At 37.5% G+C, this 22,491-nt stretch overlaps 3 protein-coding genes across 6 annotated transcripts in view; 1 reads left to right on the top strand and 2 right to left on the bottom strand.

Annotated features, from left to right (window-relative positions):
• Positions 1-803: 803 nt before the first annotated feature.
• Positions 804-3,588, top strand: LOC133859565 (uncharacterized). 3 transcript variants are annotated; one of them, XM_062294999.1, is made up of 3 exons: positions 854-952; positions 1,384-1,596; positions 2,811-3,588. In XM_062294999.1, the coding sequence occupies exon 3, from the start codon at positions 2,864-2,866 to the stop codon at positions 3,284-3,286; it is 423 nt and encodes a 140-aa protein (XP_062150983.1). In that variant the 5' UTR covers positions 854-952; positions 1,384-1,596; positions 2,811-2,863; the 3' UTR covers positions 3,287-3,588. The 3 variants fall into 3 exon arrangements, with proteins under 3 accessions (XP_062150982.1, XP_062150981.1, XP_062150983.1); XM_062294998.1 differs by lacking the exon at positions 1,384-1,596 and having other exon boundaries at positions 804-952; positions 2,707-3,588; XM_062294997.1 differs by lacking the exon at positions 1,384-1,596 and having other exon boundaries at positions 807-952.
• Positions 3,589-4,493: 905 nt separating this feature from the next.
• LOC133859436 (NADH dehydrogenase [ubiquinone] iron-sulfur protein 1, mitochondrial) lies at positions 4,494-13,884 on the bottom strand. Its single transcript, XM_062294843.1, has 5 exons — positions 13,340-13,884; positions 12,414-12,660; positions 10,256-10,550; positions 6,101-6,475; positions 4,494-5,691 (listed from the first exon to the last, which is right to left on the bottom strand). Exons 1-5 carry the CDS (start codon positions 13,746-13,748, stop codon positions 4,792-4,794), a joined length of 2,226 nt encoding a protein of 741 aa, XP_062150827.1. The 5' UTR covers positions 13,749-13,884; the 3' UTR covers positions 4,494-4,791.
• Positions 13,885-15,221: 1,337 nt separating this feature from the next.
• The window catches only part of LOC133859440 (nicastrin), a 39,102-nt gene continuing 31,832 nt past the window's right edge, over positions 15,222-22,491 (bottom strand). Inside the window, exons 12-16 of one of the 2 annotated variants that reach the window (XM_062294849.1) lie at positions 22,211-22,282; positions 19,908-20,048; positions 17,842-17,926; positions 17,268-17,727; positions 15,222-15,826 (exon numbers count right to left, since the gene is read on the bottom strand). In XM_062294849.1, the coding sequence (XP_062150833.1) occupies positions 15,562-15,826; positions 17,268-17,727; positions 17,842-17,926; positions 19,908-20,048; positions 22,211-22,282 (1,023 nt within the window). In that variant the 3' untranslated portion in view covers positions 15,222-15,561. Of the gene's footprint in view, positions 15,827-17,267; positions 17,927-19,907; positions 20,049-22,210; positions 22,283-22,491 lie in introns of both variants that reach the window. The other variant, XM_062294847.1, reaches the window with a different exon arrangement.

A 22,491-nucleotide genomic window follows, 5' to 3' on the forward strand; every position in this document is an offset into this window, starting at 1 on the left:
GTCCTACTCCTTCACGAATAAACAAATGTTAAATTAGTTGAGAAAATGCTTCACGTGTGTGACTTGTGTACATGACCTATGTATAAGAACCAAATGCTACGTGTGACAATTTCAATCAACTCTTGAGGGTTAGTATTTGTTTTTTACATTTTTATTTTATAATTATTCTGTAATGCTAGCGTGACAATCTCAATTATCTTTAATTAAAATCCATTATTGTTATAAAAAAAAAATAATAAATAAAAAATTTAAGAGTTAGTTGGGAGTTCAAAAGAATATTACAAATAAGGAGTAATTACCTTTTTCCCCCATGAACTACCGGCCTGTGTCATTTTGCCCCCACGAACTACCACTTCGACCAAAAAAGAGCATCAAACTACCATCTTTACATACTTTGCCCTTTTCCGTCAGGAAATCCCGTTAACTTGGATGGAATATGCCATTTTTTACCGTTAAGTTTGATTTAAAGACCAAAATACCTTTTATAGTAATTAATAAAAAAATTAAATTAATATATTAAAAAAAACTGAAGGCGCCACCTCCTTTTCCTTCAGTTGTTTTTTTTATTTTATTTTATTTTTTATTTTTTTAAGTTGAGGATATTTAGGTAATTTTTAAAATTGAGTTAGAGCATTTAAGTCTTTACATGAATTAGATTAACAGAAGATGACAAAGTATATAAAAATGGTAGTTTAATAATTTTTTTTTTGTCAAAGTGGTAGTTCGTGGGGCAAAATAACACATGCCGATAGTTAACGAGAGAAAAGGTAATTACCCTACAAATAAAGTCGTCAGGGGAAATGACCAACCCATTTGCAGTCTTAATTGACCTGTAGCCGGGTTACTACCCGGTGGGGGTTTAATCCATAAGCTCAGTCTCAGCCCTGCACTGTCACTGCCTACTGGGATTGATCAGGGGTTTCGGTTCCGGTTCCGCCAGCCTTCCTTTCAGGTAAGCCTTTATTCTTCTCTAACTTTGTATATATTCTTCTTCTTTTCTCTGAATTTGCGATGTCTAATAGCATATATATATAGCTACTTAATTCATGTTCATCATCCTGTAATTGGGCTCCAATGGTCTGGAAATTTCCATCAGTTAAGAAGGAGAAAATGAAATAGGAGCTTAACTGATGATTCGTGAATGAGCTTTTCGATGATTCATAGTTGTGACTAATATAGCGATATTGATCAATCACTTCAAGTGAATGACAACAATTTCCCAGTTCCTAAAGATTGCAACGAGGAACATTAATTTGTTGTTGTGGCATCTCGGCCAAATTGTTAGGTTAGATTAATGGCATATTGGCAAAGAATAAGGTGCACCCTCCAGTTGTTGAGGGTAGTATTTAAGGTTTTTGGTTTGATATGTGACGTTGACACCAGTTTAGTCTTGGATCCAAATCATATTTGTGGGGTCCGGGTCAAAGAAGTGTTTGAAGGGCTAGAGCTATATCGGCACTCTTGCTAGTGGCGCTGTGAATGTTTCCATTGTCATCACATTAGGCAAAGTTCATAGTGGTAAAGGAAGCAATATGGTTGATAGAAAATCCATGTTTTAGTGGGCATCTAATGATGGGACCTCAGTCCACAAACAAGGTTCGTATTTAACCTAGGTTATATGAAGAATGTATACATATTTCTCTTCTATGCATGCATTCAAGCGAAAACATTCATTCATGACTCCTTTTTATGAGCTGTCACACAAAATTAGGTACACGGAAATTGAACTCTTAACTAGTTACTAGGATTCACATTCATCATAACCGCTTTTGTTAATGGCTGGATTGAGATATCTGCCAGTGTTCTATTTCAAAGGTGGGCCTTAATATGGATGTTAGATTTTGTTTTTGTCAGGAAATAGGAAACTTTTTCTTTTCTGCTATTGCTGTCTCTCTAATTAGTTGGTGGCATGGGCAGAACTAAGATTTTAGGTAAGTGGGGACAGGCGAAAAAAGAAAAACCTTTGGGTAATTTTTGGGGCATTTTTAAATTTTTGGGGGGACTACTGCCCCTCCCAACGTTTGTTATCGTTCCGCCCTTGGTTGTTGGGGCGAGGGATTGGAGAAAGCATATATGGACATACATTTTCCAGTTCAAATATACCATGTACCTCCATTTTGTTTTACCAAGCCCTTAAATGTTGAAAAGTCCATATTCACATGTTGGCCTCATAGAAAAAGACAGCCCTTTCAAAATGTTGGCAAAACTTTAGACTTTAGTTGGGGAAATCCAAATTTGCATCATACCACCACTTATGACGATTGATTCTTAATTGTTACTAATGGCCTCGTTTTATGGACTTCTGGCTTCCACATTGGGTGAAATGCAATGGAGCAATTAATCTGCATAGCACATTGTTATTCCCCCTTAAATCAATTATCTATAATAAATAATACTGAAGTCCACCAATAAACTCTAGCTAAAACAACACTTCCTCAATCATAAAAATGGGGATGGAGGATAAGATTGTAGGTTCCAGATCCACGGCGCGTGCTTGTTTAACTTAAGAATATAAAGAAAGATACTGAAGTCTAGAAATTTTGAACTACTTAGTATAGACTGTCTAATCTATTTCATTTTTCTCCTAATTTTTTCATATTGTATTGTTTCAAACTTTGGAACCATTCTCGACTCTGTGGACCATCACATGCATATTGAGAAGCTATGATTATTATTTTGATACTGAAATTATGATTTGTCATAAAGGTATCAGAATCAAGTTCATCAGAAGTTCTGCAACCATGGAATGTTTCTGAACATAAACTAATTCCATTTACAACAAATCGCTGACCTGCATATCTTACTAACAGATATTATACAGTCATCTTTTTGTAACAACTCTGAAGAACTAGAATCCTGTGGAATGGATTCTGAGACAGTAGTGCATAATGGGGGGTGCCACTGCAAGAATGTAAGATGGCGGGTCCGAGCTCCTGCTAGCGTTGTAGCCTGGAATTGCGACTGTTCTAACTGCTTCATGAGGGCTAACACCCACTTCATTGTCCCTGCTGAAATGTTCGAGCTTCTGGGAGATTCCAGACAGTTTCTTACAACCTACACCTTTGGCACTCATACAGCAAAGCACACATTTTGTAAAGTTTGTGGCATAACTTCATTTTATTTTCCACGTTCAAACCCAGATGGAGTTGCAGTTACGTTTAGGTGTGTAGATCCTGGAACACTAACTCATGTTGAGATTAAGCATTTTGATGGGAGAAATTGGGAGAGCTCATACAATCAAACAGACATAGCTTCACTCTCAAAGGTGAAAAATCAGCCAACTTAAGGGCCAAAGTGATCTCCACCAATATGTACTCAAATCAGTTTATATTCTGACAAGAAGCTGCCAATGGCAACAATGAGTATGCTTTGAAGTTGACACCATTTTAAATTTCGGTGTTAAAAGGGATGGTTGTGGGTTTGTGGTTTTGTGGTTTTGGAATCTACTTCATGAACTTCTTCTGAACTCATGGAATCTGTTACTTGCAATGGAATTTTGTGTGATTTCTTACTTTCAATATAAACTGAATGTTGTTTCGTCCTCAGAAAATGATATTTGGCATAATCCTAAATCTGTTTTTGTAACTACATAGCTTGTCCATATAGCTGTTCGTTTCTATTTGTTTTTTTGTATGCAGTCTAAGCTGCTAGTTTCTTGTGCTGTTTCTGCGTGGTGTATCCTTTCAATTATCAAACTCATCTAAAATGTACATTTTGCCTTAGAAATTTGATCTTGAATCTTGAACAATAAGACCAATTTGTTGTGTTCCACTTCCACAAGAAGAGATGAAATTCATGACAGGGAATACAGCTGGATTAAGAGTAGGACAGTAACGGAGAACTACTGACATAATAACAAAGCATTAAGGGAAATACTTGTTGAAATTCACCAGCGGTTTCCCCTCAGTTGACATATGTTGCCTACCCTTGAGCTCATTTGTTTCGTATTTTTCTGTCATGTCTGAGCTGAGGAGCTCAAGCTCGTATAATTATTTGCCGAGCTGAGCTCGAACGGGCCAAGCTTGGCTCAATTAAAGCCCGAAGCCTGAGCAACTTGCATGCAAGTAAATTGTTTTGTTGTGCTTTGTCTGGATTAGCAATTTTATCCCTCAGCTAAGTAAAGCACTTAGCTCCGTTGTAATCATATTTGATTGTCTGGAGGCGCATGTTTGAGTGCGCTGCAGGTGTAACGGCTTAAGAAATGACCCACCATACCTCCACATGTACCCTAAAGATGAGATGTATATTCCAAAACCAGCCTACCTTTGCATGTGATAATATCGAAAGGTTCTCAACTCTGTCTTAACTCGGGCAAAGTATTTGTTACTACCAGCTAACCTTTTGCATCGAGTCATTCTCGAACAAAAGAAAAAAAAATAAAAAAATCCGGTTATCAGGTCCGTAAATTGGATAATAATGAAAATAAATTAAGGGTCAAATAGAGGGTCTAGTGTTTCAAAGAGACTGCTGCGTGCAGAAGGATGAGAACATCGTGAAGGAAACTTATGCAATACGCACATTTTAAGGAGTTTAGCCAATGCAACAGAATAAGCATTGGAGAATCCCAAATTTTACACCCAAACAGTTTTACAGGAAAAATGTTTTTACATTGAAGTAACATATTACAGTGAAATAAACAGCGCCAAAAACTTTTATTGGAAGTACTTCCAATGTTCCACAAGCTTGGGCCAAATAGGGCCTCACACGGCCCAGGCGATGATGATAACAGAAGGGGAAGAAAAAAAAAGTGAATCCGCATCTTTATTAATTAGAATAGTAAGAATCTACTGCTCACTTCTTCAACAGCAACGCACTGCATTGAGCCATAATCTTTGATGCCCTGGTAATGGAGTCAGTCATATAGAAATTTTCAATGGCAGACCCGAACGCAGTCAAGCTCATCTTGTGACTGAAGTCGGGCTTCAGTGAGGCTGAAAAGGTTGCTGGCTCTCTCTCATCCATGTGCACGAGGTTTGGTGCTACTGTCCTAATCCGGGAGCGAATCGCCCCAAGTGAATCATAGGGCAACCTCAACCCTGCCACCTCAGACAGAGCTCGAATAATCTTCCAATCATCCCTGGCATCACCAACTGTTGGAACTGCAGGCAACGTTTGTTGAATGAACCCTTCCGTATTTTCATATGTCCCTTCCTTCTCACTGAATGCTGCTGCAGGGAGAATGACATTGGCACGATACACACCGCGGTCCCCATGATGCCCTTGATATACCACAAAGGCATCAGCTGGAACCTTTTCCATGTTCACATCATCAGCGCCCATCAGATACACAAATTTGGCGGATTCTATGCTTTTTCCAGATTCAGGCACAAGTCCAAGGTCAAGTGCTGCAGCTTGGGCAGCATTAAGAAGCAATACGTTGAAACCATTCCAATCAGGTCGGATGACTTTAGCAAATTTTGAAATTGTTTCAACAGCAGAAAAAATTGCATCCTTGTCCTTCCTCTCAAAAAGTCCTGCACCAACAATGATGGCAGGATTTTTGGCATTCAAAAGAGCTGAGCAAAAGGGGTGACGACCTTCAGCAATTTCAATGAGTGTTTGAGGGCCTGTGCCAAGATGCTGGTGATCATAGTTGAAATCAGCTGCAGGGCCAATGTAACCGACCTTAGCTCGGGTTGCACGGACTGTCTTTTGGATTCGGGCATTTACCATGGCAGCTTCCACCCTTGGCTGGCAATTTTGTTATGAAAAAATTAGATAACAAATCTAAAATATAAATAGTACCAACGACTGTAACAAAAACTCACTACACACCCACCCATCCACAATCCCTACATACCAAACAATGATAGAGGTTACATCTTACTTACCTATTGAAGTAATTAGAAATTAGAGCTTTGCAACGGGGATTTTCAAGCATGGAATAAAGAGTAAGAGGGAAAAAAAGGGAGGGGGGTGGTCCACAGATGTAATTCCAGAATAAAGAAGATAGTTCGAACCTCGCATGAATAGCGTGAACAAATGGGAACTGACTTTGCACAATGTAGTAGGATGGATACAAAAGGAAGTTTAGTTAATGGAGCATTGGTTGGAATATGTGCATCCCACTAGCAGAATTAAAGAGGTCAGAAAAATTTACCTGGGTACCAACCAAGAGGAAGACATCTGCTTTCTCAAGACCAGCAATGCCACTATTCATTAGATATCCTGATCGCAGATCAGCATCAGTGTTCACACCATTTCCTTCGCACCACACATTATTTGACCCCATTTTATTTAAGAAATCTTTCAGTGCCATCATGGATTCTGCATCAGACAGCTGACCAGCAATCCCAACAATTTCCTCTGGTTTAGCTTGATGTGCTACCTCGGCAACCACAGCAAGAGCATCACGCCAGCTAACAGCCTTAAAACGCCCATCAGCAGCACGGATCATAGGGTCATTTAGCCTCTGCCTCTTCAAACCATCATAGAAGAAACGAGTCTTGTCTGATATCCATTCTTCATTTATGTCCTGCAACAAGAAAGCGCAGCTGGTTGAATAGGAAAACTAACACATTGAAAGATGGTAAAATACATGAATATCCAATCAGAAGTTCAAAATTTTACAAAAAGTTTCAACTCCCACCCCTATATTTCTAAGATTGTTCTAAAAGCACAGGAATACCAACTTCTCTTCACTATTTAAATTCTATGCAAAAGATAATCAACGATCAACAACATTCTAGATATATTATGCATGTTCAACTCAAACACCAAAAACATAAGATTGAGGTCAAAAACAAAGTCAGCTTCATTAACTCTTCAAGTTCTAAAGTTGACATAGGAAACAAAGCAATTACCGGTTGAGCCAAATCCATAAGTATCCAATAAGTTCAAAGTACTGTACAAACTGAAAGAGCATAAATGATCATGGACTTAAAGCACCTGTGAAATGGCTATAACCCAACCCAGCTATTGAAGAAAACATATCCAAGCAGCGTTTTCTTTTTTGATAAGTAATGCAATTCGTTAATAAGCGCAAAGGGGTGCAAATCCTAGCATACAAGATCTATAACCCCCACTAATGATGGAAAGAAGAATAAAAACCCACAAATTCAGAAAAGTTAGAAAAATGTAAGAAATCATATGCCCATGTCCATATATAATAAGCATTTTGACCAAGATGTTCTTGAGCTCTTCCACCACTATCTCACGATCTTCAAAACATTTTGAATTTCGCTCTCTCCATATGCTCCACATTAAGCACAAATGGAACATCCTCCAAACAGATAGAACTAAACGACTTCTCAACTGATCTCGCCAACAATCTAAAAACTCTATTACCCTTCTAGGCATAACTCATTCTACTCCGAAAAGGAAAAAAATTGTATTCCATAATTCTCTTGCCACTTACAATGAAGCAGATGATCTATAGATTCCCTACTTTTACACATATAACACCAGTCCAACACTAATAAATTTTTCTTTCTTAGGTTATCCAATGTCAGAATCTTTCCAAGAGCCATCGTCCACACAAAGAAACTCTCAAAGGAACATGTACTCTGCAAATACTCTTCCAAGGAAAAGATGAACCCCCGATCTAGATAATTCTTGATAAAACGACCTTACTTTAAACTTCCTCTTCTTTGAAGGGATCCACCATATACGATCCTCACCACCTTGTCTCAATATGAGAGAATACAACAAATCATAAAATGCAATCACCAAATCCACCTCCCAATCCTGTACAGATCTAATAAAAGATAAGTTCCAGTGAAGATTACCATTAGAAACATGCATATTATTCAAAACCCATGCCTCCTTACAGCAAGCTATACTAAACAACTCGGGAAAAGACTCTTTCGGTGGGTGATCCCCACACCATAAATCATGCCAGAGCCTAAGGTTAGTTCCATCTCCCACTTCAAGCAGTGCTTACTTCAATACCCTCACATACTTGGATTATTTTACTATTTGACTCCTTGACTCCGAATTAAAAGCCGTAGGAGTTGCAGCATATCACAAACTAGTCCTACTACACATATCCGGCATTATCCCTAATTTTATCAGAACATTAATGAGCTACAAGGCTTATTAGAGATTATATGATTCGGTATCATTCCAGTACTAGATTGGAAACGCAATTTTGCACATAATATATGGAGATGTGATAGTTCAGCAGCGTAAAAAATATGAATAAAAAAAAAAGTTATTATGACAAAAAAGAATAAGAAACGTGAAAAAGTAAAACCTGCTGTTTAGTCTCAAGGTCATATACAGCTCATGCAACGTTAAACACTTTTTTTCTTTGGCTGGTAAGTGACATATAACACATGGCCCAGAGGACCATGAGTTATATTTTATGGTTTGGGTCATTTTTCCATTTTGTTTTAGTAACTTTTGACTTGGTTTAGGAGTTATTTAAGATTACTTTTATGTTTTACTTACGAATCCTAGTCTTTGTTGCTAAAGGATTGACAATAGCTTACATATGGGCTTTTATGTATTCCGTCAAAACTAATAGAGATTATGTTTAATAAAATTCCAGCAGCTTTGCTAAAGCTTTTTTTTTTTAAAGAAATTTTTTATATAAGTAATTTAATATCATTAGTAAAGCATAGAGGGGTGCAACTATAGTACACAGAAAGTATACAAGAGCCTTATAAGGGAGAAAAAGAAAAAAAGACCAAAAAATCAGAAAAAGTAGAAAACTGTGGACTATTATACCCTTTTGAACACTATATTTTTTAGCTTTACCACCGAAGTCTTCATCTTCAAAGCTCCTTGCATTCTGCTCTCTCCAAATACAACACATTAAACACAACGGAGCTAACCTCCAAACTTTAAGGGTGTAATTGTCTTCTACCTTCTAAATCGCTTAGGAAGCCTAGGTGTAATTGGCTAAGCCATTTCTTTTCTTTTTCTTTATCCCCTTCAATTCACTGATTTAATACCAAACTACTAAATTCCTTCAACATTCAATCTTGTTTATAATCTAGCCATCCCTAATTCCTTAAACAACAACCCCATCCAAGATGCCTTCAAGAACTTATCAAGAAACCTAATCTACTTTTGAATTTCTAAAGATCCTCAATAAGAACTAGTATTAGCACCCTCTACTCTTGTCCTGCCAGATTACCCCTACAATAATTTGATATGCAAGAAGTATCTTATACTTGAAAGATAAAACTACAATTTTCACTCCAGATTTATTTAAAATAAAGGGTTAAACACCTTTTTAGTCCCTGAGTTTTCACAACTTTATTTTTTAGTCTCTGAGTTTCAAATTACATCATAGATGGTACATCAATTTTAGGAAAAGACCGAATTGGTACCTCGGTTAAGTTTTTCGTCCAAAAACTAACGGTCCACTATATGTCAACCTCAGAGTGGCACTATATAAAAAAATTAAAAATTAATTAAAAAAAAATATTAAAAAAAAATAGATTTTTTTTTTTTTTTAGAAAACCTAGACAGAAAAAAATAAAATAAAAAATGGCAAGATCGGTTTTGCCCTTGGGGGTGGCCGAGGGCCACGGGGGTGGTTCGGCCACCCTCAGATCAGTCGGTCTGAGGGTGCCCGAACCACCCCCGTGGCCTATTGGGGTGGTTCGGCCACCCCAAGAGCAAAACGGGAAAAATAAAATTTGGAGGGTTTGGCCCCTTGGGGGTGGCCGAACCACCCCCAAGGGCCGGAGTGGTTCGACCACCCCCAGACTGGCTGGCCTAGTGGTGACCGATGGGGGCCAAAACCGATCTTCTTTTTTTTTTTTTTTTTTTTTTTTTTTTTTTTTTGTCAAGGGGTGGCCGAATCACCCACCATGGGATGGTTCAGCCACCCCAGACCAGCCAAGGGGGTGGCTCAGTCACCCCTTTGGCCAAAATGGGGGTGGTTGGACAGAAAACTTAACTGAGGTACCAATTCGATCTTTTCCTAAAATTGATGTACCATCATCATCAAAAATTCACTTTTTTAAGTGCTAAAGTAAAAGGACAAAACTTCTAACTAATACTGTTTACTTTAGATGCTTAGCAAAATAGTGGTTCCTATACATGATAAATTGTGGATTGTTCAGTCAAGACTCTTCAAACTCCTTGCAAAATAATAATAGCTGATTAGCACCCAGCAAATATACTTGTCTAGTTCTCTTATTTCATCAATGAGAAATAGCCTTATATCTGTTAAGAAAAGCTAAGATCTTAGGCTGTGTAGCAAAATTTGCAGAATAAAAGAGGGACAATATGCTTTGACAAACACAACCATGTAACACTCCAACAGAAATATGGCAGTACAATCTAGCGTAGAATTTACCTCATTTAACCGTGGAAGGATGCGCATGACCTCTGGACCTCTGCTATCAATTCGGATGTTAGATCCAACCGCATCAGTAACATCAATGCTCTCTGTTCCCTTCAACTCCCAATTTCGGGCTTTAAATGCAAAAGGTTTTGAAGTAAGAGCTCCCACAGGACAGATATCTATCACATTTCCAGAAAGTTCACTGGTCATAAGTTTTTCAACATAGGTCCCAATTTCCTCTCCACTGCCACGACCCAACATGCCTAGATCCTGAACCCCAGCAACCTCTGTTGCAAACCTGACACACCTGTTGGAGCAAAAGATTGTTTACATCGAAAGCTTGTTAAAGATCACGGATCTACAACTAAAATGCGTACACATTTTTTTTTTCCTAAAATAAAAGTTAAAGCATCAAAAGATTTTTTTCTTTTTTTTTTGCCGGATTCAAATATATTATACTTCGATATGTTCCATTGCCCAGTGTCAGAACCCAACATATATTCTCAGAGAAGCCATAGCTAATGCAGCGATCACACAACAAAGCTGTCAAAGCAATCAAATCGTACTGCCATCTAGAGGACTCACAAATTAGATAGATCAAAATGGAGCTTCTATACATCAAATTAGAGGACTCACAATTTACCATGTATGATGTTACATTGATATGCATTTCTCTAGGACTCTTTCAATACATTAAAGCATAAGAACCAAAGGTAATTCCTGTAAAACAAACGCACCTCGGGAAAGAAGCAAACAGGAACTGAAAAGATTTCTACCAGGACACCCTAGGAAGATGCTCTAAGCAAGCCAAATAACCGAATACCGGATATGTCAAAGATTAACAAAAGGCCCAATGGTTTATGTATTTTTCAATCTAGAATAGCTAATCAAAATCTATTTTATCTAGTTTAGCTAATGAATTTTAAATGCATTATACATCCGATTATCTATTCTTAACTCTATATTATTTTTTTATTATTTTTAATTTATTTATTTCATTATAGTATTTTTTTTCACGTGGGTCCCGCTTTATAACTCCACTACTTTGCACACTTTCTCTTAAATCTCCACTATAAAGGAAGAAAAAAAAAAAAGAACGTGGAGTGGTGGAGGGAAAAAAGAAAAAAGCAAAGCTAAAAAAGTGGAGATAAAGAATAAAAAAAATAGATAAGTGAATAGTATAACTCTACATGTAGAGTTCCACTATTTATGGAATTAAGGAAAATCTATTATAGAGTTGGAATACATAAGCTGATGGAGTCTCTTTTTAACACTTTTATTATCTATTCTAGCTTAAAGTTACAAATAGATAATCCATTGGGAGTGCTCTAAGCAAGCCAAATAACCGAATACCGGATATGTCAAAGATTAACAAAAGGCCCAAACAAGCTATCGCTTCTTTTAAGAATAGGGCAGCATAATCTTGCCACAGATAAGTTAAAAAATTGGAAAACTGGGAGTGAAATTAATTAAATTTCCATAAAATTACCACTGCAATATACTGTAAAATTCTAAGTCCACATTAAGGCCTAATGGCCATTCAAAGGGAGAACTAAGTACACATGAAGTTTAAAATTGTAAATTGGTTGAATCCACATTATAAAAATAAAATAAAATAAAAGAACAACACTGACAACATATCCACAATTTGCCTTGCAATTAATGATCCCTAACACAAAACTAGTGTCTTCTCTTCAAATCTTCTTCTTCTTTTTTTTTCTTTTTTTTTGATAAGGTGTCTTCTCTTCAAATCCCCAACAATAAGAAATTCTATAGCTACAAACATCCCTCACAGAGGCAAAAAAGGAGAAAAAAGGTTTTGAAATATTATCATGAAAGTAATTCGAAAGGACATGACCTCTTCTTCATCTCACTCTAACACAGTCCAATCCAGTGGTACCTTGGGAATCCAACTCATTAATATTATTGCTCCAAGAAAAACAAGTATCTAGATACATCCCCCCCCCCCCAACAAAAAAAATAAAATAAAATTGGATTGGTAAGCAACTGACACACCCAATACAAGTTGAACCATACCTCACTTATTATCCCGGGGATGGAAGTGCCATTTGGCCAAAGGCCATTAGCATTCAGGAATTGAAGGAAAGTTTTATATTCTGAACCAATCAGATCAATACTAAAAATATGAGAAAACACCCCTGATTCTGACCTTGTACATTGAATGCACCGAGTCATCACAGTCTTCACTAGAGGACCAAGATTCTTATCCACCACAGATCTCTTCATTTCAGTGAACCGACCGCGATCAGATCCAAATGCCATAGACTGATCCTGGAGATCACATTCTCCACCCTGATCACAGATTGGACAATCCAACGGATGGTTCATCAGCAAAAATTCCATCACTCCTTCTCGAGCCTTCTTTGCCAAAGGTGTATTGGTCTTAATTTTCATCCCTAAAAACCAAACTCCCAGATGAATCAGCAAATCATCCAAAGAAAATGAATTATTCAGCACTTACAACAAAACCCAATTATACCATTAACTGGTTTAAAACCATTCAAATTCAAAAGACATTATTACGGATCATAATTCATGAAGGGTATGATTAAAGTCAAGATGATAATGAAAATGAAAATTTGATTCCTAATATATAGATTACAGGATGAGCATGGCAAACAGAGGAAAAAAGAATTTACAAAACACGAAAATGGAGATACTCAACTCAACCCAATTAAGAACTAATACCAGAAATCAGGGGAAAAAAGGATTATGAGAAGAACAGAAAGTAAAAATGCTACCTTATTACAGACTACAGATATCAAAAACGAAATGACTAGGTTCTATCATAAAACCGAACACCGTGAAAGCGAAAATGAAATATACCATTACAAATGCTACCTTATTGATTTAATTATGGCAGCTTATAAGGACAGAAAACAAAATGAATCATACAGTATAATCCTCAAACAGCAAAGAAATGTACACAAAAGGAAATCAAAACGAAATGAATCACACAATGCAAGTCACAATACTACTTTTGGAGAAAAAGAATAATTAAATCAATAACTCATTCACCAGACCCAAATGAAGCACCGAAAACAAAGAAATTGAAGAAGGGGAAGGCGAACCAACCGGGAAGAGCGGGCATGGCGCAGGAGGCGACGGGTTTGGGGGACTTCTCGACCTCGACGAGGCACATGCGGCAGTTGCCGGCGATGGAGAGGCGGCTGTGGTAGCAGAAGCGAGGGATGTCCACGCCGGCCACCTCGCAGGCCTGGAGCACCGTCATGCCCTTGGGAATCTTCACCGGGTACCCGTCCACGAAGACTTCGATCGCGTCGTCCGGTTTCGGGAAGTGGACTCGGGCCCCGGCCACCGGGGTCCTTGGCGGCGGGGTCGGCTCGGGCTCAGGCTGGGCCTGGGCCGCCGAGGACTCCGGGGTGGAGACTATGGGTCGGATTTGGAAGTGGGAGAGGAGATTCCGAGGGAGCTTCGAGGCGGTGGGTCTCATGACCCTTGAAGCTAGCATGCCCAACCCCATATCTTTCTACTGAGATCTCCCTCTCTCTCTCTCTCTCTCTCTCTCTGAGGTCTATGACAGAGTGTTTGAGCTTGAGCTTGAGCTTGACCTGGTGCTGCCAATATGGTTGGTTCAAGAAATGCTTAAGCGTGGCACCAGCGCTTCTTCGTATCGCATAGGAATGATTTTGATCAGGTGTTTCTAAACTGGGCTTTGGTATTGTGGGCCTCGTCAAAATTACGAAGTATAAGCCCATTCACACCCACGTTCTTTTTGCCATCAACTGAACCAAAAAATTTGACCCGTAATTAACGTTCTGTTTGTTTTAACCGAAAATCTTTTATTTGTAAAAAATATTTTAAGCGAAACCATTTTTATCAATTGAAAATATTTTTTGACATTTGATTTGTATAAAAAATTTACGATGTTGAGCTACGGCTAACGACATCTGGCGGCGGCGACTAGAAACAACCGGCGACTTCCGATGAACTTCAGTGTTGAATTCTCGTGACTTCCGGTGAAGAAATAGAATGAACTGTTGGGGAGTGCGTGCGAAAATGAAAAATTTAAACTTAAAAAATGATTTGCAAAAATAAAAAGGAAAACCATTTTACTTTCCTAAAGCCTAAAAAGATATTTTTCTAGTCAACCGGGAATATTTTTTTTTATTCGACTAAGATTTTTGATACGAAAAAATAAAAAAATGTTTGTGTTGGTGTTGATGAGCTTGTGTTATGCTCTAAAGGCTCACAGAGTGAGGAGGCTATGTGTCACACTTGAAAACTGATTTGCAAAGAAATGATGCCCAATAACTTATATACACGTAGATTAAAATTACACTTGAGCAATGTGTGTCACTTAAATTGCCCAAATTCTTGCTACTAGTGTCAGTTTGTTGTTTCCTTTGCTGATCTTTTTATGTCGCTTGTGCTCAATGCAGAAGCTTTGGTTAAATTTATCGATCCTTAGTGATGTAACAAATTTCAGTTTGATCAGAACTCAACTCCGATTTTTTGATACTGTAACGAGTTGCTCCTTGTCATGCCGACTAAACTACAAGACTGATGTCTCAGTAAACGATCCAAAACGCACCTTTTTTAATTTTTTTTTTGGGATAAAGATCCAGAGACGCATCTTAACTAGAATTAATTTGATAAAGGATTTCTAAATATTGAAGTACCTTGCTTGATAGCTCACTATATTTTATAGGCCGTCCCTTTCATGGCTCGAACCTGAGACATGGCGAATCGCTCCGATACCAAATTATATAAATTTTAGGTAAAAGTCGCACTTGAAAACTGACTTGCAAGAAAATGATGTCCAAGAGCTTATATACATATAGATTAAAATTGCACTTGAGCAATGTCACTTAGATGGAAACATATCTCCTTAACCCAACCCCCGCTAATTCAAAACTTGGCCTTCATTATCTATATGTGCACAAGTAAACCAAGTAATATGCACACAAATAAACCAATAATATATTCAGACTAATTGCATGAGGAAAATATGAAGTTGCTGTCTAGATATTTGGTACGTTCAAAAAATTAGAGTCCAAAACCTGCTTGAGAGGATAAAAAGTGCTCCAGTTTCTCTCTTTAGGTAACTCCATTCACTATTCTAAAATGTGTAAGATAGCAATACAAGCTTCAATGATTCAATGTTACTAACTTCCAGCAAAATTCAAATGGCATAACACAAGGATGAAGCTCAAAAATGCAACATCCCCTCAAATATCTACAAACTGCAATAAATTATTCAGTGGGCATTTACCATCACATTTCTACCATGTCCACGCATGTACGTTTCAAAACTTCACCCTAATTAAACCTTGTCAATCTCGCTTCAAGGTCCTTGTGATGATTGATCTTGTAATTACTATTGCAAGATAAGCTAAAACTGTGACGGTGATTCCGCCAAGCAACACAAGCCGGTCATAAGCAGCTTCCTGGACCGTGTAGACCCGGAGCCCAATTACATTCCAATTGCTCTCCGTCCAAACAGGGTCCGACTTCCCCATTGGGTCAGAGGAATTAGGCGGCAAGACAATCCAAGTTCCAGATTCATACTTTAGCCGTGTTGAATATGCTGGAACATACCTGTAATGATCAACCACAAGCCTTAATAACTTGGAGAAAATTACTGTTCAGTCTTCAATAACATATAATCATAAGACGGAAGTATTGGAAGTCACTTGTAAATTCATCATGTCGATCCAATTACAAAATGAAAAGCTTCAATCAGGCCATGCTGCCCTTTACACAGGCAATGAGGGCAGTAAAGCACAAAGTGCAAGGTAGCTGTGCAAAAATGAGAAACTTTACATATCTGAAAACCAACCAACAGCTAAGTTTATGACGTCATCTAGAGATGTCAAAAGTTCAGTATGATTTGGGTAACCCTATTAGAAAAACCTACATATGATTTGCATCCGAAGGTAAGTTGAGTACTGGCTACCATTTTTTGCCAAAGTTCGTTGGATAGGGCCGGTACAAGAATAAGAGGGGTAGAGACTGTCAAATTGACATATTCAACCAAAGTTGGGTCCAGCACAGGCTTTGCTTAGGATTCCATTAATTTTATTTATTTATTTATTTTTTATTTCACAATGAACCCATCAACACAAGAGATGAATCTAATAGGGCTGCAAATGAGCCAAGCCGAACCAAGCTTTGCCCTGTTCAAGCTTGGCTTGTTAAAAATTATGCAAGCTTGAACTCCAAATTAAGATCTTTTAGCTCTAAAATCTGAGCTTGAGCTTGGTTTGAAATAATCTTCTCGAGCTCACAAGCCGCTTGATGAGCCCACAAACTTTTTAACATTTGAAAATGATCATCACTAAAACACTGAACCTTGCAAGGAGATAGAAGGCCTATTTATAGCCAAAGTTTAATCCAAAAACCAAAGCAAAATAAATTACAAGACAATAATAGCGAAAATGGGAAGGCTTATATAAGTTAAAAAGACAAACTATGATATGTCGATGTCTGACCCATTTTCACATATATATGAGTATTATTCATAGATAAAAACCATACAAATAGATCTGTAAACTGTACAAGAATTCATTTTTTGAATTTTATTTGAATTACTGGAGTCAAATGATTTACTACTTTACTTGAAATTGAATGGCTGATATGGGAAAAATTTGAGCATCTATTTTATTTTTCTTTTTGGGCAAGTGTCTAGCATCTTTTTGTAAACCAACACAAAACAGACTGAGTTGAGATTCGAATGCTCATGAACAGCTTGGCTCATTTACAGGCCTAAAATCTAGTAACCAGCTAAGGTCCATGACCCTACAGGGATGAGGTTCATGTATAAATAATTGTAGCAGAGAGTGGTAAGGGAAAATTCTCAAATAAAATGAATCAAAGTCAAGACAAGTTAATACCCCATAGGGGCTAGGGTAAGCATTCTTCCAAAAAAAAAAAAGAAGAGTAAAAAAAGTGCCACTAATATCCTAAAGTTTAATCAAGCTTGTTTATGCAGGCTTTGCACTGCCCATTATAAATTAATATTTATATGCAAGTGAAATACCTGGTTGTGGAAATAACGCAAACTCCCTTTCCATCTGTTTCTGCCCTAACACAAACTCCACCTCTGTTGCTGCAACCTTGTGAACAAACAGAACTAGCATTCTCGCTGGGAATAGATGTTCTGTCAGCCAGAAAATTCCACAAGAATCTAGAGACATCATCTACATAATCAGGATAAGGTGTGGAGGAAGGTTCATCAAGGATAACACCGACATAATGGTTAGGGCAGCTACTGCTGGGTGATATATAGTTTCTGGGTGATATATAGTTCTTCACCAGCTCACATGAAAGACCTGGATTGCAGTCCAATAGGCAACCCATAAGTTCTTCAACTAGTGAGACATTCGCGTTGATAGCAGTTAGAGCTGAACTGCTCAAATTTTTATTGCCGCTTGCAAGTATGTAAAGGGTGCGGGCAACAAGGGAAGCTGCAGCCACTACAGCTGAAGAGTTTATATTTGCTGCACCAAAAAGAAAAAGAAACAAGAAAAGAATAGAGATCAGGTATAGCTGTATAACACAGGATGCTTTAATCAAGGAAGAAGAGAAGCATCCAAGAATAAAAACCAACTCACATATATTATCAAGGTGGCTATGGTAAAACTTGTTGCTGAAGACACTATCAAAATCTTCTAATACAACACCGGAAGTGAGCGAATTCTGTAAGAGGGAGGGTTTTGGGGGGGAGGAAGCAGCCAGTAACCATTAGAGTTAGAAGAGAAAAAAAAAACAATTTGTTAGGAGAGAGAGAGAGAGAGAGAGACTTGGTGAAGATCTCCAGACAGAACCAATATAGGGCTAACCTAAAAAAGAACTGGTCTAGACAATGCTGCAAATTCATTTCCTTCAATTTTTAATTCTTCTAATTAAGAGTTCTTTGTATCCAAAGAATGAGGCTTCCCTTAGAGATGTGGCATTCAACATATCCTATTATCAAAGAACAAAGTGTCTAGGAGTATGAATCTTAGTTCAAAACCCAATCCAATTATTAATGGCAGAGTGGGTGTTTAGAATAAATTGATGATCCACAGTCGCATTTAGTTTGTATACTCCATGTAAACAAGCTGCTGCCACTTTGGCACTTTTTAAAAATTCTTTTTCATAGAGATTTGAAAAAAACAAAAATTGTGTTATTTATTTATTTGATAAGTATTCGAAATGTTATTAAAAGCGTAAGGTGCCCTAGGTATACACCAAGTATACAAGAGAAAACACCTAGCCAGTAGGAGCCAAAAGAACGAGGAAATCATGATAACTAATCATCAAAGGAGAAACAACATTAACTGCCCAAAGATACAGAGTATTGAAATAACGACTTAATTTCCTCTAATGTCCTCTCACGGTCTTCAAAACTTCTGTTGTTCCTTTCCCTCGAAATGCACCACAAAAAGTACAAAGGCACCATCTTCCACGCAGCAACACTTCAAGTGCTGCCTACAGTCCACCAACAAGCATACAAGTCGACTGCTCATCTAGACAAATCCCGAGACAACCCAATTCAACTGAAGAAAACATTCCACATGACACAAGCAACCTCACAATGGAGAAGAAGGTGGTCTATGGACTCCTCATTCCTTTTACACATGCAGCACCTATCAACTACAATGACGTGCTGCTTCCTGAAATTATCTATGATAAGGATCTTCTCTAAGGTTGCCGGGCAAGCAAAAATGGCCGCCCTTAAAGAAACCTTGTGTTAGTTATTATATGAATTATATTGGAAGAACAGTCTAACTGCATCATTCTAAACAATTCATTTGCCTCTTTATCTTTCCATCATAATGGCGCAATGGTCAGACCACAATCAAGTATCATTGTCATTTCTTTCCCTGTCACCATCACCATTATCATCAATGTTTTCCATCCATTGTCCAGGCTGCTTCTGCATAGGCTGCATAAATCTAGTTTTCGTATACACTATTATAAAAGTGGTTGCCTTGGTCCAGTAGAACTTGAGTTTCATAATGTTGTAGTTTAACAAACTACATGACTAAAGGGCATTCCATATTGATTTGCCAATGTCAATAAAGTGTGGAAGCAATTTTATACCAAATGCCTTTCCCAAGTACACTCATACTCTATTCAAAAAGAGTAAAAGAATGCAAATGATCTTCAAACAAATATTTTTTAGAAAGCACTCAAGGGTCACCTCTGGTATTAACTTGTCTCTGTAGTTGAACACAAAACAGGATGGGACTATGGCATCGAAAAAAGAAGAAGGCCAAAATAAGCATAGTAAGTAGGACATGAACAGTCATACTGGTTAGTATTTAGTTACATCCAACCAATGGATGACAAGGTTCTGAAACAGGAGAACATCTACATGGCCAATACAGGGTAAATTGGCAGTACCTGATGCATCAACACATGAATTATTCCAAGAAACTATTAAAACAAAAACAATGGAACCAGTTGGCAAGGGGAGAGATAAAAGACCCACTCTTTTGTTTGATCTGATGCAAGGGTGGTTGTGGTTTAGTTTCTGTTAAAAACTGGAAGAAACTTTGTATCATATTAGGTGCCCGTAATGTGCCCCCCCACCCAAAAAAAAAAGAAAGGAAAATGAAAAAAAGAAAAACAGTAAAGCTGTGGATGGAAAAAAATAATTTAAAAAAAGGACTTCAAGTGTACTGTCCAAAACCTTGCTCAGGAATGTCATCAAGGACGATGGAGGTATTCCAGGATTTGAAACATTTGCCTGCGAGATGATTATGTCTTCAGATTTCATTGAATCTTGAGCACGCTTTAGGGCATTCAATGTCTCATTTGTGGCAGATGAAACCTACAACCATGCATACGTTTAGGTTTAGCTCAGCTAACAACACCACCTAAGTTATAGGGTGTATGCAATACAAACATGCTGACTACCAAGGCTGATCTTGGAATCAAAGAAACCATGGAACTTGTACATATATTTATAAATAACGTACAATATTCAGCAAGAGAGGTAATAGTAACAGGAATTATAATCAAGCTCCAACATTTCCCAAGCAAACTAGGGCATTAAATTGACATGTAACCTTGGTGAAGATAAAAAATAATCACAAATATTATAGTTGTTAGGACTTAAGTGAACTTACCAACCAAGCTATTTCCAATCTCAATTATAATAAAATATCAGCTCATGAAGTCAAGAATATCTCTTATAATGCCATTTATATGATTCACTTTGAGTCAATCTTTGGATACAAGGACTAGAATATAAGTGGAAATCCAATAACTTCTCGAAGATTTCCTCTTGATTGAAATGAGTGAAGGAACAAGTCAAGATAGCAAGAGTATCCAATGAAAACTTTTAGTGACCAAAAATTATGTACAACTTTTCTCTTTCCCTTTCTTTCCCCCAATCAAGTGTTAGTGCACAGGTTCAAGCAGCCACTTCATGCAAACATGCTGAAAGACACGGAAATATCCAGATCTCTCCTTCCAGAACCCCACTCTCATGGAACCAATAATGAGTTGTGGCCTTTTAAAGAGTACAAATATGATTTTATTGGTCAGGAAACGTCATTTTTTTTTTTTGATAAGTAAAGTATATTTCAAAAGTGCAGAAAGGCGCAACCCATAGTACACAGGATGTATACATGAAATCCCTAATTTAAAGAGAAGATATAGCACTTATCTAGAAAATTAGAATAAGAACACTTAGACATAGACTGTAGTCTTACTCTCCACAAAAACAAAGTATGTATCACTAATTTTTTCAAGTTAATCAAACTAGTCTCATAGTCTTCAAAACAGCGTGCATTCCGTTCCCTCTAAACACACCACATCACACAAAGGAGCCATTCGCCAAATCGGTATCAACGTCCGGTTGTCCTTTTGCCCCCTCCAACTCCCCAACATATCTTTCACTGATCGCGGCATTACTCACACCACACCAAACAGCTGCAAGATCATACTCCACAACTCTGTAGTAACCATACAATGTATGAACAAATGATCAATGGACTCTCCAAAAGCCTTACACATATAACACCACTCCATCACAATAATGTTCCTCTTACAAAGATTGTCCAAAGTCAGAATTTTTCCTAAAGTCGCCGTTCACACAAAGAAACGTCATATTATGGAGATGTGGCTCAAATTACGAAGGCGTGCCAAGTGTACCTCAATGTGCACCACATGCAATTATATCCCTTTATTCGGACGACTCTTTATTTCTTTCTCTTGCAATAGTATTTGAAAAGTGAAAGCAATCTCTGTGCTTGAGGTTTGGGTCTTTTTTTGAGAGTTTTGTGCCACTATTGTAATCTCTCTATTGTACACATAGGGCTAAGGCTGAACCATGTAAAACATGTTTGTCTCCCTTGTCATTGTTTGTTCTATTTTTCTATTTCTATTTTGCATATATCCACTATAACTAAATGCATTCACAAAAAAAAGTAGAATAGCATCCAAAATTTGATCTTCACCTTCATATCTCAACTTAATCGTCACTCCAATCACTAGTTTTTAAGTTTTTACCAATGTCATTCTACGAATCTACGATATATGATATTAAAAATACCAAATAGGAATGCTATTATTTGCATCATATATATATGAGACCATATTGGGCAGCATTGGGAATAGAGCATGTATTAGAAAAGATCCTCCAACAAATTTTACTTAAATCATGACTTTCCCATCCTTCTGCAGTGTCAGTCAATTGCCAGATATAGTTTTGGTGGACATCAAACAAACCTGGTTATCAAATTCAAGCTACTGAAAAACATTAGTGAAATACCGCCTTCACCTTAGTCCTTGGCATTCCAACTGAACTACACCACTGCTCCAACATCACCCCTTCCCCATTAAAATTTGCTTGCAACATTATCACCCCAACTTATAGTGAAGCAACAACTTTGAGAATCCAAATGCAAGATGCTTTTGTGAAGATGCATGAATCGTGTAGACAACAATTACATTCAGCTCAAAAAATAAATAAAAAAGAGTTCTCACCCCTGCTGTATGAGCATAAAACTTGTTAACCCCTTGATTGAAGCCCTTCCCAACAGATCCAATTTCCATGACCTACACAATATAATCCAATGATCCAAAAGTTAGCTTCTTGATAAATTTATCCATAGATTAGAATAAGCAAACTCCAGATGGTACAAGTCAACCCACCATCTATTTTAACACGAAACTAAAATACACATAACATGACTCTTCTTTTTCTTTTGTACTTTTTTTTTTTTTTGTGGGAGGGGTATCTTGAGCATGACACTTTAAACAAATAC

Source organism: Alnus glutinosa, chromosome 2, assembly GCF_958979055.1.
Source record: "Alnus glutinosa chromosome 2, dhAlnGlut1.1, whole genome shotgun sequence".
In the NCBI taxonomy this organism is placed as follows: Eukaryota; Viridiplantae; Streptophyta; class Magnoliopsida; order Fagales; family Betulaceae; genus Alnus; species Alnus glutinosa.